The sequence below is a fragment of the Indicator indicator genome, chromosome 1 (assembly GCF_027791375.1).
Source record: "Indicator indicator isolate 239-I01 chromosome 1, UM_Iind_1.1, whole genome shotgun sequence".
In the NCBI taxonomy this organism is placed as follows: Eukaryota; Metazoa; Chordata; class Aves; order Piciformes; family Indicatoridae; genus Indicator; species Indicator indicator.
The window spans coordinates 81991818-82010866 of NC_072010.1; the positions used below are offsets into that span (position 1 = coordinate 81991818).

The 19049-nt window shown below is 42.0% G+C and overlaps 1 protein-coding gene across 1 annotated transcript; it reads right to left on the bottom strand.

Moving 5' to 3' along the window:
- Positions 1-293: 293 nt before the first annotated feature.
- Positions 294-10807, bottom strand: TAGLN3 (transgelin 3). The gene is made up of 4 exons (XM_054386326.1): positions 10628-10807; positions 9597-9771; positions 4566-4668; positions 294-435 (listed from the first exon to the last, which is right to left on the bottom strand). The coding sequence occupies exons 1-4, from the start codon at positions 10805-10807 to the stop codon at positions 294-296; spliced, it is 600 nt and encodes a 199-aa protein (XP_054242301.1).
- Positions 10808-19049: the final 8242 nt, after the last annotated feature.

A 19049-nucleotide genomic window follows, 5' to 3' on the forward strand; every position in this document is an offset into this window, starting at 1 on the left:
GATAACACTTTGCAAATAAATTAATACAGAATAATTGTCTTTGCATAGTTCAGAAGTGAAAAGTAGGAGGCAGCAGTGTGCACGTGCTGTGAACTGACACATACCACCATGAAAACCCAAGTTCCTAGGTGAACTCTTGCAGCTGCAAATAAAACAAACCCAACTAAAAGTACTCCAAACCTTAGAGAGAGCTATGCTATTAAAAACCAGGCAGAAAGGTAACTAATGAGCATTTTTTTTTTTTAACAGACCATGCTGCAGGAGGAGTGTTTTCTGTACAGACAGAGATGCTTTCAGATAATCTGCCTTGGCATCCCATAGCCTGTCATACCCGACTGTGATGCTCCCTTGTTGCTGCCCATCTGCAGGCCTATTACGTTCTGTCCCTGACGAAGCTGCTCTTCTGAAAATCCTCGTCGATTCTGCTGTGCTTTCCTGTCCAAGATGCACACAAAAAAAGCAACATAACACACAAACCATCATTCTGAGTATGCACAGAGGATCGTGAACAGCAATCTGAAATTGGCTCACGTTGACAGGTGTGTCCCCGGGGCTGGACGATACTCTGTGGCCTAATTGCTTTCCTGCAGTGAGAAGCAGTGCTGCAGTTAAGCCTACAACGCTTCAGACTTTCCCTGTACCACTTATTCCAGGACCCCAAGGGATTCTCCCAGCAGCTCTGACAGATAAAATATTTATGTAGTGCTGTATATAACACATGAGTGGGTTTATTTGTGTTAAGCTCTCTAGCTCTTACCAGCTATAGTCCATGGGATCTTATCACCATGAGACACTTACCTGTGCTGTGATACAAGCTGATACAGTACAAATCAATATAATTTAACTCCATGGAGTAAATAAGAGCTGAATGTAACCAGAGAAACAATGAGACAGAGAAGTGGCTTGCTCCGTTTAGAAGAGCAGATGATGCTTAGCTATGGGACAGAACAATTGCTCTTTTGCCATTTCCATACATCTTTCCTCTAAGCAATAGGCTTTGCCCTTTGCACCTCTGTCTTAACTGTATGGCAGTCCTTTCTCTTCTGTCAAGTCCCATTGACCACTTTTGTCCTGTGTCTCTGGTCTCAAAAGCCCTTTGGATCAATAAACATTTGTTGGAGTTTAGAAGGAGCCTCTTTTCCCTGAAAATAGCACTGAGGGGCAAAGTGGTGGTTAAAAAACACAAAAGCTTGTACTCTGCTGCCTTGAGAGAAACTGCTCATTTTGAATAAACCTTTCATTATACAAGGTAGAAAAAACAATTTACAAGGGACAAGGATCAGCCTATTGCTAGCAAATAAGCCTTATGAATCCGCAGAGCACCAGACAGAGGGAGGCTTTCAATCAATCAGATTATTCCCACCCAGGTACAATCTTTCTCCCTGCTGTCCTGAGATCAGGTTACTCAGCAGTATGGCTTCGAGTTTCAGCTCCCCTGTTCTCCCCACCCCACCACTAGATGAGAATGCTCGATTAACTTCCTGCTGTGACTGAAAACCATCAACGTGATCCTCTCTGTGAGGGTCTGGTCCTGTACCGTGCTGAGCACTCTGGCTAAAGTCCAAAAAAGCACTTAAACTCTGCTAGGCTCTGGGTGTTCAGAACATGACAGGAGAAACTCATGTCAGCATGAAAGCCCTGCAAAGCAGAAAGGTGAGAAAAATCCACAGGAAACCAGTACTGACCTGTCATTGTTCAGAATGGGGCTCCAGTGTTAATGTAGAGCCTAGTAAGAGGGCTTGGGGAAGCCCATGAGAGGCTTTCAGATGCCAAACTCTTGCCAGAAGGCATGTCGTTTGGCAAGGAGGCATGCGGAACTGCCGGCACCTCGGAAAGCAACGCCCTCTCACTGCCGCTTAATTTATTTTCCAGCATGCTTACAGAAGCACAGAACTACTGCCAGCATCTCCACAAGAGGATGTTTTTAGAACTACTGCTATTACCTAAGTGAATCTCAGGTTCACTCTGTCTGCCTTCATTTTAATTAAAATCCCAGGAATGGACACTACTACTTTTCTGTGTTCCTCCTAGGATCTTCAGCTGTGTTTGCAGAGTAATTCCACCGCAAGCTGAAAAGAAACCCTGAACAGGAAAAAAAACCTGAGGACTGCAAAGAGGAAATGGTACAAGATACTAAAACGAAGCCTGGATATGCTAATAAATGTTGATTTTGTATACATTCAGGATCATGGAGTGCTATTTTTACCAGCATAAGCACCAACATTGAATATTTGATGACCTTACAGATAATGACGTGTACTTAATGGTTTGCCTTAGGTTAGTGGAAACTGCCTTCACGGAGTCAATAGAACAAAGAGGTGAAGGCAGGCCCATTCCACTCAGTGCCTCACACTACATCAAGTTCTGTTTGGCCTGTCTGTCATCAGCTTATTGCAAACTGAGCCCACCAGACCTTTGTGCCAGCTTTCACTAGTGCTTGTGGTTGCCAAACCACCAGATAACAAACAGTCGTGGATCCATGAATCTTGCTAGGGTATGCAAGGAAAGGGAAATCAGATCTGGTGAGGCTGGATGTGTGAGACACTGGCAATGGAAAGTTAAATGGCTTAGCTCAAGAGTGGTAGTGTCTTAGTGACTGCAGAGCCCTGCATGGATACTCTAATTCCATTTACTCTTGACTTCTTTCAATTTAATTTAAGGTGATTAAGAATCAGCCTGAAAGCCCTGGCTCATGACTAACATTGGGCAGCAATGAGAGGGGTCTTGATCTGCCTGAAGGGGTGGGTAAGTCACTTATTTCTTACTAGGAACCAGGTTTGCTTAAGGCAGTAACTCTAAAATCATAGAATCATAGAATCACAGAATGGTCTGGGTTGGAAGGGACCTCCAAAGGTCATCTAAGTCCAGCCCTGCCCTGCAGTCAGCAAGGGCATCCTCAACTAGACCAGGTATTTGAGGGGCTGCCATAGATATGCATTGGCTATCCCGGCAGCATGGGCAGGATAGACAGCTAGGGGAGAATGATCACATCTTCATTTATGCCAGTGAAAAATGTTCCCACCCACAATTAAAAGAGTCCAGATGAAAATTAATTTTTGCTTGTAGGGCTTTGTTTTAGTTACGTAAAACAAATAAGCCTGTCTGGGTCATAGTGACTTCATGTCTGGTTTGTATTAAAGCATGTAACTAGATCTGAACCCAGTTTTAAACCTAATTATATTCCATAAATACAAATCTGTTTGTGCACTGTATTAAGTTAAACAAATTTAATATCAAGAACGTATAGGAGTTTGCACTTACTCACCTGAAATTCAACTCTCCTCAGTTAAACTAGCTCAAGGTTTAATACAAAGCAAGTGAAGCCTGGTTTACTTTTGCTAAGCCTCATCTAGACATCAGAAAATTCAAGGAAACCAAAGACAAGCAACCAGCACTCTTTTTGCTAACATCCCTCAGACATTTCAGTATAAGAAATATCCTTGGATGGCAGAATGTCCTGTCAATAATACACCTGTGGGTCAGGACAGCTAACTGTGAGAGGATTTCCATTTCTTCCTGTCCCTGCTTCTCAGCCTCCGTAGCAAAAAAAAAAAGTTTTTTAGCAAATAAACATCTTTGCCAAGACAGAGAATTATTCACAGCTAAGTGATACTCCCCAAGGGGATAAAAAAAATAAAAATACTTGGAAATGAAATAATTTTTGGTTTGATGAGAAATTTGATAAAAAAATGCCTTCTTGGTAAAGGGATCACTATATAAGGGTCTGCAGCCATCCATGACAGCCTTGGCTTTCTGTCTGTTATCAGATGTGAGGTAGAAGTACACTTTTCATGACAGCTGCTCTTAGGACACATATCTGCATGGCTGATGCCATTTTCATTCCCTTTTCTTCATAAATATAGGATTAGCTGAAACTGCTAAATAGAAAAATGACATCAAAACTGGTGGCTGAACTTCCCATGTATTGTTGCTTTCCTTCTAGGGAATAAGAGTCAGACATAAAGTCAGTGGACAAGAAAACTATGTCTCTTTCTCATGCAACAAGATGGATATGCTATTAAGGTACCTGGAGCAGGATTCTGCACTCTTCCCTGCCAAATTCCAGCTACTCAGCAGAGTTCCCACACACATGCACATGCATGTTCACACCAACACAACCTACAACACCCTTGTTCAAAAGGAGCATCTTCAGGAGGAAATCAGAGCTGGAGCCACAGGCAATGCACTCCTTGGTCTTGGTTACAACAGTGCTGTCCCAGCCCTGGTGCAGGAGGGACATACAAAATGGTGTGATGGGGCTACATGAGAAAAGGCTACATTACACAGCTCCCACAAGACTCCTTCCCAGCAGCCCTGGTGTAACTAGGTTGACAAGATATGGGAAAATGCTGGTAAAGCTGGGAACCAGTGAAGGGTAGAAGGTTGCCTGGTTGGATCTTTGCTTCCCTCCTCCCAACTCAAGAGAGAAGATCTCTCCATTATAAGGAAACTTTGGAAAGACACGTCCATTGTTTTCCCAATAAATTTCCATAAAGCCTAAAGGCAGATGATATTACCAACTTCCTAGGGAAGACAGCTCTGAGCAGCTGTGCTTTGGACTTTACCTGTGAAACCAGGATGGATCCCCTTTGTAGCAGCCATCATCCTTGGTGACTGCCAAACTGCCTAGAGCCATTAAGGTTCTCTGCACTGCTGCCATGTCCTTCCCTAGAAAGCCAGACAGTTAAATTAATATAAGAAATCCTTGCTTGGCACAACAAATAGCTTGGCACACTGATAAACAGTCTTATCCAATGTATTAACTATCTCCCTCAGCTCCCCTGAAGAAATGCATTAATTGCATTAAAAATGCTATTTTACAGTTGCTGAAATGGACATACTGACATGCAAGAGTCTATTAAAAGCTGTCAAAGGGACAGTGTTAATGCAAAACTTAACAATTCAGACATTTCCATATTTCTAGGCCTCTGGGGTATTTTAGTGCTTTCTCCCATATCATTTTAAGTCCTTCTAGATAATCTCTTTGGCAAATTTTTTTCCTAAGAGATCGCTTTGGAGTACAAAGACAATAATATACTCAGTAAAACAGGGGTGAGGGAGAACAGTGTGTTAGTTGACAGGGCAGAACCTCAATTTCTTCAACTGTAAACGAGTAAGATTGATCCTCCATTTAACCCTGGCAATTCCAGATAGTTCCTGTGCTAACAGAGCTGACAGCAGTCCTGGAGAACTTTGGCATGTAACTTGTAGCAGTCCTTCCCAATTTAATCATTGAATCCCATCCCAGATCCCTCCAACCGTTTTCCTTTCTCAGGCTGCCAAAAATCAATGCTCTGCAGTTTCATACCTTCAGTCCCTGCCATCTGGATCATTGTTCCACATGCCCTCTATGTTACCTGTATTCATTCCTCATTTCAAGTGGTCAGGGCTTGTATCTCATATTTAGCCAATTAAAAGTTACGTACCTGGTCATCACTTGGTCTTTAGGTTCCCTCCATAAAACAACAGGAGAGAAAAGCTTCTCAAGGGATAATTTATCCCATCTCTCTAGGAAAGGGTGAAATTGCCTATCATTTGCTTAGGAGCACACCTTCTACCTAACTGAAAATGCACCAGTTTCCAGCAGAGCACCTTGCACCATTGAAACATAAGGGTCATTTTCAAACAGGATTGCATTTAAAAAAATAGTATCCCCTCCTCCTGTATCTCCTTCCAAAACAAGGATAATAAATAAATTTTCCTTTTTGTTCAACATCATTTGCTTTATTCCTCCAGTGAGTTAATAAACAAATCAAAGGAGACATGTAGCATAAATACATTAGAGTCAGACAGACTTTTAACTCACTACCCAATACAGACATGTTAACTTTTGGACAACTTTCTAGCAATAGAGATTTGTAGCATATATCTCTAATTGTGTGAGGTGGTAAGCTGTTAGAAATCTGCCTTTTGCCTCTCTCATCTTCTGAAACCCTTCTGTGAGTCTATGACTCCCCCTCCCTTTCTGTTCCAGTTCTTCCTCTTTCCTAAAACATTTTATCTAGTTAACAGATCTGATTTTGATTCTAAGTTCTTCACATGGGAAAAGAAGTAATTAATTTAAAAAATGAGGCCCTGGAGACACGATGAAAAGAAGAGATTTCAGAAATAGCTCCAGTGGACCAATATTAATGAAAATCGCTGCAGACTAGCTGGAGTGTGGAGGGCAGAGAGTGCTGCATGTTCTGTTTATGCTATGCATTACCCTGATTGTAGGCAGATGCATTTCAGGGCTTTGGTTCATACAAGCCTAAATGCGTAACACAGTGGCTGAGGTGAGAAAGATACCCTAAAGCTGAAACCATCTAGCAGCTTCCAGCTGTGGCTGTCATACAGTCTGTAAAGTTTATAGCCATTCTATCTGCAGGGGACCATTTGCTCAGAAAATAAATTGTCAGCCGGCCAGAATCCTCGCTTTACTGTATTTGTTAATGAAAACTCTATCAGATGGGGTCCCAGCTCAAGAGGGCAGCTGAAGAGCTGACATCCCACATGCACCCAAGCGTGCAGGGAGAAGGGCAAGGCAGGCACTCAGAGCCCCCCAGAGCAGCAGATGTACCATATGCTGTGACAGATGCCACACACAACGTCCTTGGGATGCCTCCTGCACTAGCTGATTGGGATGTGAAGAAGGATTTAAAAGAGAATGAGCTGAATAATGACAGCAAGTCCAGGAAAACGAAACAAAAGAAGGGTAGCAAAATATGATGATGGGCCTGGCAGAGCCATCTGGCAGCCCCCCTACGCTCTCACCCGGCTCTGCTTGATTTGTCAGTGGTGAGTGGGAGACCTGCAGGGGAAAAACAGAGGAGTGGGGTGATGTGGGAGCCAAGTGTCGCATGACAAAACTGCTACGGCCATGGCCCTACTTTGCAGAGTCTTCTTGCTGCATGGGAGGGGTGTTGCAGATGAGGGGAGGCCCCAGATTTGGGTGGTCTTGTGATATCTGTTCTCTTCTAGTAAAGGATACAAGGGGCTGGGTGGTCAGCTTAAAAAGGGCTGTGAAAGTCACCTAACACTGAAGCCACCATACAGAAGGGATCATAGATATTTTCTGATGCCAGGCTTGATTCTGGCATGGCAGAAAAATGCAGTCAGAGCCTTCCCTCAGCTCCAGTACTTGTTCGATGGACAACCACGTAGACTGCCTACCCAGCCCCCAGCCTTGGCCTCCACGAGTCATGCTGAAGAGACCAACACTGACACATTTCTTCTGCAGCTTTGGTGTCCTCTGCAGCACGCTTCAAATAGCACAGCCTGGAAGAGGATCTTGGCACTGCCTGTACAAGGAAGAAGGGGCTTCTGCTCGCTTCTTATACTAAGCCTTTCTCTTTGGGGGAACCTGGCTGGAAGGCTGCCTTTTTCAGAGTCAGAATGGGGAAGGTTCAAATCTAAAGATGGAGAGCTGCTCTGCTTGGTGCTCCTCAAATGCTTTTTTGTAAAACTTAACAACTACTCAGAGGGACGGCTGCCTCCTGTGTAGTACGTGTCTTGGGTATGGATTATGGAAAGCTGCTCTGCACAGTAGTTAAAAATAAGAAAGGACCAAAAGAAAGGAGATACCTTTCCTGGAGCAAGAAGTCACAGAGAGGAAGAAAAACATACCAGATGGACTGAGTGAGTTTGAAACAGCCAACAGCAGATTGCATCCTAAAACATTTCCAGTAATTGTTACTAAGGATTTCAAAGCAAAAGCTCTTGGAAAACAATTAGTGCCAGAGAAAAGCTGTTTTTCAGTCACACATACTTTTCTTTCCCTGTAAACATACAGTGACATCTCCTCTCTTTCTAAAGGGGTTATGGCCTGAAGTGTAAGAGCACTATAATAATGAAACAGTGAAAGAGTTTGTCCTTTCTCTCCAGCTAATGCATCCAGGTTCAGACAATTCAGCCCTGAAGCAGCACAGATGCTAGAGGTCAAAGCTATGGTTAGACACAAAAAGCTTGCAGTGACTCATTGCTGGGGAGACATACTGTTTCATCTCAGCACTGAAATGAGCAGTAGGAGGAATGAAAAGGGAGTGCAAAGTGAAGAGACACAGATGAGTTTTGGGAAGTCTTAAAATAACAGTAAAATTCTTGCATGTCTCCCTCCTAGGTTGTGAGTTGTGTTTTGATTTCCTGTACTCTGGAAGTTACAAGGTTTTTTCCTTACATCTGCTGAAGAAAGATGAGGAGTGAAAGGAAGAGAAATGAGGAGAGTCACCCTCATTAGGAGCTTTCTGTCTTCAGAACAAGTCCTTTTCATTGTAAGGATCAATGTACCATACTTTCATTTGCATAGTGTGAAGTCATTATGCAAAAGACAGCAAAAAACAGCATCTGAAATGAGCCATTACCTACCCTTACAGTATAGATGGAGCTTCTCTTTCAGCAGCCTGCTAGGCTGAGAGTGGGGAGCTCTTTATACTGGGGAAGTGAAAATCTCTTCATTTAAAACATTAAACTAAAGACTGAACTGGAAAAAACAATCCTGCCCTTGTGCCCAAAGATAGGATATGTCAAGCAAATTTGGTACCCTGAGAACATTACAGATCCTGGTAACGCCAGTTGTCACTATCTTTCTAACCTACCCAAAAACAGCACCCTAGCATTTCATTCCTCGAGCTGTCCTTCAGAGGAGCAGTCTATTCCACATATCCTGACAGGCTGTGAAAGCAGACCACGTCTTTGCTGCACCTCGTGTATTCCTACAGAAACTATGCTGACCAGCTTTCTCAATGGGTTGTTTTCCTCTTTCCACCATTTCTTTCTCAAGACAGATTTTTGACCCTTTAATGCCTGCCTTTCACTATCCTGCAGTTGTCCTTGGCTCTAAGCCCTCTTAACAAAGTGTTCTCCATCACCCCGTCCAGAATGATATAGGATATACAATACATTTGGTTAGAGCACCAGGAAGAGATTCATCACCACAGAAGTGGGCAAAGCCAACCATACAAACTCACAAGTGACTCAGCTCTTCAGGAACTAGCAGATGCAGTTGCCATGTCAAGCACAGGATGGATACAGCCCTCACCTGGGTTACTGCAAGACCACAGGGGCACTCTGATTTTTTTTTTTTGCTGTTGCCACAGTGACCTCACTTAAAAGACTGTATCCTTAGAGAGGGATGCTCAGCTAACATGATATTAAGCAGTGAGTTTTGCTTCTTGCTAGTCACAACCGAGTCCTCATAAGCTTGGCAGAGGCATAAATGCTCCTGGGTATGCATTTTATAGCTCTAACTTAAGATTTGCTCATAGTTTGAAAATTGCAATAAATGTAGAAGGGATTTCCATATTTGTTATTAAAAGCTATTTACTTGGAAACAATTTGCAGAGAGAGCACTTGTTTTATTTGGTCTGTGGGTTTCTATCAGAATGATGGGGCTTTTGGATAACACATGAGCTTGGAAAAGTTCTGTTGTGCCCTCAGGGTAATGTAAATCCCTCAGAGGAGATAACGTGCTACCGGAAGGAGATGGTAATGAGGTAAGGCAAAGAGAAACAAAAGATAATTGCATTATAGAATATGCCTTAGACAAAATGCACCATTACAACACATCAAAGCAAAGTAAAATGAAGACTGCAAGCTTACTTCCAGTTTATTATTATTACCTTCCCATAAATCCACTGTCTGGAAAATATCTGTTGTTCTTACTCCGTAGATTTCAGCAGCTTTTAAGAACTGAGAAATTTGTTCCATCTGCTTGAAAGCCATTTTTGATTCAGAGATCTTTGCAATGGGCTCATTTCCCTTTGGATGTAAACTGTTTATTAACTTGCATAACAGCTGAGAATTAAATAGAGAAACAAAATTAGAAAGCAATCACCAAACTAGAAGGCAATTTCTGCAGATGAAATGATGCTGCACAATTCTTTGCACTTGGGAAGTTTCTGTCAGGGATATAATTTCTTCAATCAGAAAGAAAGTAGTGAATTGATCATGGTCAAAGTAGTAGTTAGAAATGCATTAAAGCTCTCATTCACTGATGGCAATAGCCTGATCATATAAATCCTAATCTGCTAGAAACAACAAAGCAATCACTGGTAAAGGTTATATAACAACTGACAGAGAAGAAACCACATGGGCAAGCCAAAAAAATAAGCAATGTCAATTGAAATATTGTTGAAGTCACTTTGGCAGAGATTCAATGATTAGCATAGTCTTACAGCCCACTGCAAACAGCAGCATCTGCTTGTTGTTCAATAAGCCAACAGAATGTGATGTTTTAGCTACAGAATTATTTCCAAGAAAACACTTATGATATAACCCAAATCCTTCAAATTTTGTACATCTCTTCACCTTTCACTATCAAGAGTGATTATTCCTTAAAAAGAAAAGCATACACCTGGTTTAAAACAGATCTTATTTAACTGTATGAGAAAAGGTGCTGAAGGAATGAGTCATTCTCATACATAACATGCATGAGTCATAAGAATCATAAGTGCTGCACTAATCCCGGTGCACTAGTAGAATAATTATCTTCTGAGATCAAGAGTCCTAGTCAAAAGGAAACAAATCGGATACTAAGGTACACATTTCTGCATTGGCCATGAGCTGTGACCACTCTAGCTAGATGAAGACAGAAAATAAAGACACTGTGCATATAAACACAATCAAGTATATAAACAGACAAAACACTCACCGTTCCATCCATCAGCCAGGTCTGAAAATGTTGCCTTCCAGGAGGAGGGTGCTCTATCTGTTCTCCACACTGCACAATAATCCAGTTCACCAGCCTAGACTCTAATTCTGGGTCGTATTTCTGTTCAATCTTTTCCTGAACTTCTCGGCTTAAGCCATAGCTTGGTCCTCTGTTAGCCATCTCTGGAACTAAAGCAGAGCTTAGTGGGCAGAGTCCTGATCTGCAGCTTTGAAGTACGCACCAGAAAATTAAAGCATAAAGAGTGAGCAGCCTGCCCTATATCTTAGACAGTTGAACAGATGTTCATCAACACCCAAAGTAACTGTATGGCACCGGTTATAACTGTTCTGCAGAACAGGGGAGGGATCAGTGAGGGAATATCCTTTTCCAAAAGCACAAATCAGCTACAGTATTATTTAAAAAAAAAAAAGGAAAGAAGAAAAAGAATAAAAATCAGTCTCCCCTGCCCAACCACAAAAACAGTAGAAGAAAAGCAAGATTTAAAATAGAGTAGGTTTTAAAGAGAGGCTTCTGCTGTTTACAGAGAATACAATAGAGTTCTCAGATCAACGTTAAAGCTGCCAAAAGCACTTTAAAATTGCCTACCTAATCCTTGCTAATATGAAGAAGGTTGTACATGGGAGCTTGATCAACCCGATTAAAGATGCAGTCAGGGTCTTCCTCAGCAGAGAAGCAGGGATGGCTGTCCAGAGATCGCTGAAAAAGCACTGGTGAATTTAAGAGACGAAGGCTGCCACAAAGCCCTGCTGCTGCTGCTGCTGCTGCTGCATCCTGGTTTGACAAACAGTGTATTGATTTGATTTTCCTCACATATGAGGAGGGTCAGAACAGGGGCGTTGCTAAGAGCCATTAAAGAGGCCTGCCTACTCAGTCACAGCCTGGGGATCCTGTTTATCTTGCCCATCTGCAGGCTGATTTCATGCATGTTTCCTCAGCCTTCTGCTGCTCACCCTGCAGCCTCAGTTTTACTCCACCTACTCTGCATCAACCCAAACTGCAGCAAGCATCCCAGCATCAAAGAGTTAGAAATATAAAGAGGGGGACTTGATCTGACTTTATTCTGGTAAAAGAAGGTAACAGAAATTACTACATACCATATATTTTTCATCACAAAACAGAAGCAGACCCTTTTTCTCTTTGTTCTGCATCACCATGCTGTATAGCATGAAAAATAATTTCTCCTCTTCCCTGTTCAAGTGCTAATAAAAACTTTCAACAAGGGGACAATCAGATGAAAGGTCAAGGAAGAGAAGGCAGGTAGTAGAATATTCTAATCATCTTATCCTTAGTAGATATTATATTATCAAATAGGGTAACAGTGTCCTGAGAGAACAACTTGAATCACTAAAACCAAAGGAAATCACCCAAGCCTAGCAAACCTACCAAAAAGCACAAGGACCATATTTTCTGCTGCTATGCGTCAGAATACCTCTGGTAATAACAAGGCAGCTATTCCCAAGTAGAGCAGTGTGAATTTTGATTATACCACTGCAATGGTGGGAGGAGAGAGAAGGAAAGTTAAGATAAGAGCCTCTTCTTCTGCTCTGCTTTGTATAAATTTAACCCCTATTAAATAGAATCATTTTGCTTCTCTCTGAGTTGCACCAGACTTTGTCAAATGTCTTTTATCCACGTTGTAGCATCCACCTTTCAAAAAATTGTTCCCTTTTGGCAAATGATTCACGTTCAGCTTGGCATGAAAGGAGGCTGATAAACCTGGGGTGGATTTGAAATCTGCTTGCCAAAAAAAGTCCTTCCTCTGAATTTAAAAAGAAAAGGGGGAAAGGAATATAGCTCCTAGTATGTCTATCTCATAATGGTCCCTTCATCCATTACTTTCTTATTTTAAGACCATGAATTCTCAGATTTATACTGTCTTGGATGCTGCTGGGCTTGAGCAGACTCAGGAGATGAAAAATTTAATAGATGACCTAATTCATTGTTGTCTTCCACAGGCATTTAATTTAGTGCTCTCTCCTCCCTGCACTTGTATTTTTAAAGCCCTTTGAAACATCTGATTACATAACACAAAAGCATGCTACGTGACAGGGCCACCACTTGAGGACTTTCCATCCCAGCGAGCACACTGCTGAAGGCACCATGTCTGCAAACCATGCCAGTGAACTGCAGCTGAAAAAGCCAGGACATGAATTTGACATCCTTTCCTATTTAAGTGATTGCTATTACACTCCTTGGCCAGTTCCACAGAGAAGCAGCAGCTTTATTTTGCACTTTCAGATATTTTTGCATTCTTTGTTTAGAAGGGAACTACCTAGGTTGCTTGGCTCTGCTCACACCGAGGTGCTCAGTGGCAGCGAGATTTGGTGAAAGTCATCTCCCTTTGTATCAACCTCCCATCCTAACCTAGGGGCAGGGATGGGTAATTTAGCTTTCCTGAGCTGCAGGCTCCCCCTTCACAGATGCTGACTATGCAACCTATTCTCAAGGGATCATTCTGTACTGTGGAAGCTGAAAAGCAAGCTTGTCCATCAATATCAATTTTTAATAAGGCTATGAAAAACAGGAATGCTGCAGTGGATTGGAGAAATCCCCCTCCCCCAATATGTCCAAAGTACAAGTTATCAAATCATAAGCCTGCTTCTGTGTCAACAGTCCTAGGGAAAACAATGGAATGATTTTTTTCTTTTTTTTTTATAAAGTGGTAGTGTTGATGCGATTTACTAAAAGCTCTGTTACACATTAGAGATAGCTACTGAACAACAGGTTGATAAGGGAACTGATTCTGAAACATAACGTGAAAGAGACTAGAGCTGGCTAACTAGTAGGTCCTACTCTATGACTGTAACTGAAAAATTGTTAATGATTCTATATGTTTTTACTAAGTTTGCACAAGAATATGCCCTCAGGTCTGAACTATTTAATATGTTATTAGAATCACAGAATCATTCAGGCTGGAAAAGACCCCTGGGATCATCAAGTCCAACCAACTGATCCTGCTCTTCAAAGTTCACTCCTTGTGGTGGGTTGAAAATTCCCCCCACCATTAAATTTGCCAGACCAGCTCAGTTGGAAGAAAATGGAAGCTGTATTTACAAGCAAAATTACAATCTACAGTGGAATGCAATGAATATGTACAAAATATATTTATAGGTATTTACAATTAATGAACAACACAAGAACCCCCTGGCCAAAGACCAGGGGAAGCTAATAGCTTCTCCCTCCCTGCCCCCCCCTTACCCACTTGTACACAAGAGGGACAAGAGAAAGGAGCAGAGATATATTTTGTTAGACTTAGCCAAAACAATGCAGCCAAGGTCAAGCAGAAGCCAGTTAGTATCTCCCAGCCAGCAGAAAGTAAGAAGAGAGAAATTATTTACCAAACTAATTCTTATGGTAGATAACCCTCCAGTGGGATTGTTTAGAACTATCATTATTTTTCTTTTTACACCCAGTAGTGATTTATTTACTTTTTACCACTTTATGTTCAAGATCTATGTAAATATTTTTAAAGGCATAGCCTAAAACCACCACACCCCTAAGCCCTTAGAAGTCACAAAAAAAGTCCAGACTCCAAGAAGATCCCAGCTCATGCAAGCTGTGATGATTAAACAACAAAGATTAAAAAACCCCACAACTGCTTGAACTGACTAGTCTACCTGGAAGCAAACAAAATGTGTCTCATTGCAGCCAGAGTCTGACCATTGACAGAAAAGTGCTTTTCAGGATACAGCAAACTGGTCTAGGAAGAAGCAGATGTTCAAACGAAACACAGAGGATAGAATTACAGAATTGTTTTGCTTGAAATAGACCTCTAAGATCATCAAGTCCAACCTTAAGTGAGTGAAAAGATGTATGAATAACATCCCTGCACCTCATGATGTTCCTCCCTGCAGCAAATCCTTCACTGCAGAGCAACACATTGGGATTTGCCATAGTTGTGCCCACAAACAGATTCCTCCCTGGAAGATAAGCAGGTGGGCACAGATGCTGGGAAAGACACTGTGACTGAAGGGCTTGGCTGAACAAAACATGGGAGATGCAACAGCAATGGGGATATCATATGCCAGTTCTGACAATCATTTTCCAGAAAAAGTGATGAAAGAACGAAGCAAATTTAGTTACTTCAGTAACCAGAATATTGGAAATTAATTTGAGCCTTTACAGTAATCATGTCAGAAGGATTATCTGCTTAGAAGTTAAGAAACAGCAAACACATGTGGCTACAAAGCAAAATGGGACTCAGGGATTTCCAGTCTTTTCTGTTGGATACAGGCATGTTCAAGTCTGATAGCTAGAATGGGAAGAAAGAGGCAGGTTTTCAGTAGCAAAGGTTCTACCATTAGAATGCTTCATCTACTGCTTCCAATGGATTTCATCCTCTTTTTTTGCTTGGTAACAGAAGATTGGCACCCATGACTAAAAACAGAGATGAATCTTGAATAGCTGAAGTAGAATTTCATGCCTGTACACACTATGGCTCATCTTATGCTTTCAGATAATCAGAGGTATTACCTTATACTCTTGCTCTGGTGAGACCTCACCTGGAGTACTGTGTCCAGGTTTGGAGCCCTCAATATAGAAAGGACATAGAGCTGATGGAGCAGGTCCAGAGGAGTGCCACCTCTGCTACGAAGACAGGCTGAGGGAGCTGGGGTTGTTCAGCCTGGAAAAGAGGAGGCTCCAGGAAGACCTAATAGCAGCCTTCCAGTACCTGAAGGGGGCCTACAAGAAGGATGCGGAGAGACTGTTTACAAAGGCTGCAGTGATAGAACAAGGGGCAATGGCTTCAACTAGAGAAGAGTAGATTTAGATTGGACATTAGGAACAGGTTCTTTACCATGAGGGTAGCAGAACACTGGAACAGGTTGCCCAGGGAGGTGGTTGGGGCCCCATCCCTGGAGATATTCAAGGTAAGGCTCAACAGGGCTCTGGGCAGCCTGATCTACTTGAGGATGTCCCTGCTTACTGCAGAGGGGGTTGGTCCCTTCCAACCCAGACCATTCTATGATTCTATACATTTAAAATCTTTGTAAATCTAAAGAAATGTTTCCATCAAGAACTGGCATTAATTAGCTCACAGCCCACATTTAGATCCAGGCATTTTGATTACTTCCAATGTCTTCCAACTGCAACATAAAGCTCATCCTGCTACAAAGTAACCACTTTACATTTGTTAGAATCACTGTTTGACAACTCACTCCTTAGAATGAGCCTGGTATTTCAGCTGTGCCAAAGCACTCTCTTGCAAAGTATGTTGGGTCAATTTTCATCTGACAAAGCTAGCCAGGAATTAGAGTAACTGGAAAGACCAGACTCTTTCTCTGGCCTAACACTGTGCAATAATGGACCTCTCACAACTAGATTTTAAAAACAAAATTTAAAAATCTGGAAATTTTCCAAAGCTGTGCAAGCATTTACGTCGCCTCTGTTCACAAGGAAAACTTCTGAAGGGCTGCTGAAAGATGACACCTATGCCACCATGTCAAGTTTTCTAGAGTTGGAGAGAGGATGCTGAGTTTCAATACAAGCTCAGAGCCCTTTCCCAGGAGCTGCAAAGCCAGGCAAGTGTGATGCAGACCCTTGGGTTTTTTCATGGCCTTACTTTGACATAAGATACCTGAAGATGTTCTACACAAGAGAACTAGTCGGACTGGGTGAAAAAAAAGCTATTGGAATCGCTCCACATTTTTAACTGCGCAAACCAGGCAGCAGAGATATCAGAACCAGAGGATAACATTAATTTTGGAAATTTAAACTTCCCCATTCACTTGAAATCTAAAATCTAGAGAGCCTCAAAGGTAAGAAGTGCTATCTTAAGCAAGTATCTTCCCATTCACCTGCAAAAAGGTATCTTTGCCAGTTGTAAAGATATTAAGCCCTAAGCAAGTGCATAGTTTGAACACCTCAAATCTGGGGTTAAAAACAAAAGTAATTCACTAAGGAAGGACCTTCCTATTTGTGGGACAAAGCAGAATTCAATGACGCTCCAGTCTGCAGAACAAGGCAATGTGTAAAACTGCCACAACCAGAAGTGTTTAGGAGGTCACTGACCACCATCCAAGCAGCTTGCCTGAAGAAACAGTTATCATCTACCCCCAGCAACCATCCAGATAAAACTGTCAGCAGTCCCAATATTGAAGATGACCTCAGAACTAAATTGTGCCCTTTAATTCTCAGCATCTTTTAAGTCTTGTGCTGGACTGACAGAGCCCTTGAAAGAAAACCAATACATTTCATCACACAAGTATTTTTCTGTCCCAAACAAAAAACATTACCTTCTAAGGACTGCCTTGGTTTGAAAACTACACATTGCAATAAACATTTAGCAGAAGGACAGAAAAGAAGCAACATCTTTATTTCAGTGAAACATGGATCGAAACAGACAGCAAGACCTACAAACAAACAAGATCAAATCCCCTGTCTCTTCTTATGATCAAGGATTTCTCTTTGCTGTCAGGGAATTCTACTGTCCCAAGGACTAGCACACCCTGGCACAGCTTCTGCCAGCAAACCACGTTCAGCACAGAAGCAACGGAGAGGATTCTGAGAAGAAGGCCCAAACCCGATCCCAGGCAGCATGCATCCTTCAGGTTCTGCCTTTCTAGGACCACAGTCTGGGCAGACCATTGGCATCACTCTTGAAGGGTGCTATTGTTCAGCATCCCTTTGTCACAGACAGGAGCACCTGCTCCCACCCTGGCAGGCAGCAGTGACCTTCTCATGTTGCCACGTGGGAGGCGAGTGAATAACATGGTGCAGGTCAGAAGGCCCAGAAAGAACACAGCCTTTCACGTGCTGGCCTAAAAACATTTTACATTTGTATTTTAGTCTCAGAATCAAGTGACTGCAAATTTTAGCAGCTATCATTTGCTTTTCTTTCCAAATATAAATGCACAGCTATCTGAAGCTCCTTGCCAAACAGAAGACTCCACACTGCAGCAGGCTGAGAATGTGTCTATTCCTCACCCATGAGGAGATCACAAGCTACAATTACTGCATCAGACGGAGGATGACAATTCATCTTTAATGAAGTGGAAGCACTGGACCATGTAACATACATATGCAGGACTTGAAAAGGAAATGCAAGGTCAAACCTACAACTTTTCTGTAATTCAGATTTATGCATAACATGGTCTAGGCTGTAACTAACATTCTTCTGTTCTAGACAAATACATATTGAAGAGAAATGAGGTCCTGCAGTTGAAATGTAAATCTGAGCTATATGAACTGATCTTTGAGCAGTAAATCCATGACCAGGGTATTTTTGTCCTTTGTCTCCGTGTCTTCTTCCTAACCATTACAGTCATCTCTTTCCCTAGGTAACACCTGCCAGGAAGAAAGCAGGCACAGTGGCATTAAAGCCGTGTACCTAGCAAGCTGCCTGCTGTTAAACAGAATAGCTGAGCTCCCAGTGCCTGTCCTGTTCCAGAGTAAGAGTGGAAGGACAAGAGTTGTTTGGTATTCCTGTACATGGTCCTTACACAGTTATTAAATTCACCAAGTTTTAGTGAAATTCTGCATTCTCATACATCTGACTGAATTTGTACATCAGTCCAAATCAGAAAATGCTGATTGTAAGAGACATGTGAAACAACTCTCTTCTATTTCCAGGGAAGCCTTGAACATATTTTTTTAGCACTTAAATGTGAAAGGGTAAGGTAGTCCTCTCTGTAACAGCACAACCAACTTAAAAATCAAGGAAGTTCAAATCTCACTATTCCCCAGGACAATTTTCCCTTCCACTTCCTTCCCTCTCCCCCTCATCCCCACACAGAGGGGACAGGGACCAAGGTGAAATTACAAGCACAGACCTCATGCAGCAACTCTGACCAAGGCACTGCTTCAGAAAATATTGTAACTCCTTATTGCAGTAGACTAGAGCATTGAAAACATCTGAGCAGCTGCAGACACATAGCTGGTTGAAAGTGTCTCTCTAGTCATGTTTTGATATGAAAAGTATGGCACCATAAATCTCTTAGCCCCATTGAATAGCATCATGTCCATGTGAGCACATCAAAATTAATATACAAACGAAAGAGCAGGAGGCAGTTCTCGTAAGGCCTGTCCAGCTAGGGGGCTTTGTGAATAGTGCTTTGTTTGTAGTTAGTGTTGATGCAAGAGAAAGCAAGTTATCTAAACCAAAACTACATGAAACAATACAATTCAACTCAACAAAAAAAAACCCAACCAACCAAACCCCAAAAAACCCAAACAAAAAAATCCCACAACAAAACACTGAGGTGTGTCACAGAAAGCCAAACAACAGAAATGACAGAACAGGTAGAATCCTTGACAAGATAAAAAACACATGCATACAAAACTCCATTAGTACAACTCAATACAGGCAGAAAAAGAGCATCTGTTCATTAGGAAGCAAGCTGAATAATCTTCAGAGACTCTTCAAGATATGCTGCTCTGCTCCAGAGTTTGACCCCAAGCA

Bases quoted from the DNA above. Each gene is read 5' to 3' on its own strand.
- TAGLN3 (XM_054386326.1), bottom strand. From the start codon at position 10,807: ATGGCTAACAGAGGACCAAGCTATGGCTTAAGCCGAGAAGTTCAGGAA. The intron at 9,772-10,627 runs GTGAGTGTTTTG...TTTAATTCTCAG, and splicing joins CCTGGCTGATGGATGGAACG to CTGTTATGCAAGTTAATAAA. The intron at 436-4,565 runs GTAAAGTCCAAA...CATCTTGGACAG, and splicing joins GATCCATCCTGGTTTCACAG to GAAAGCACAGCAGAATCGAC.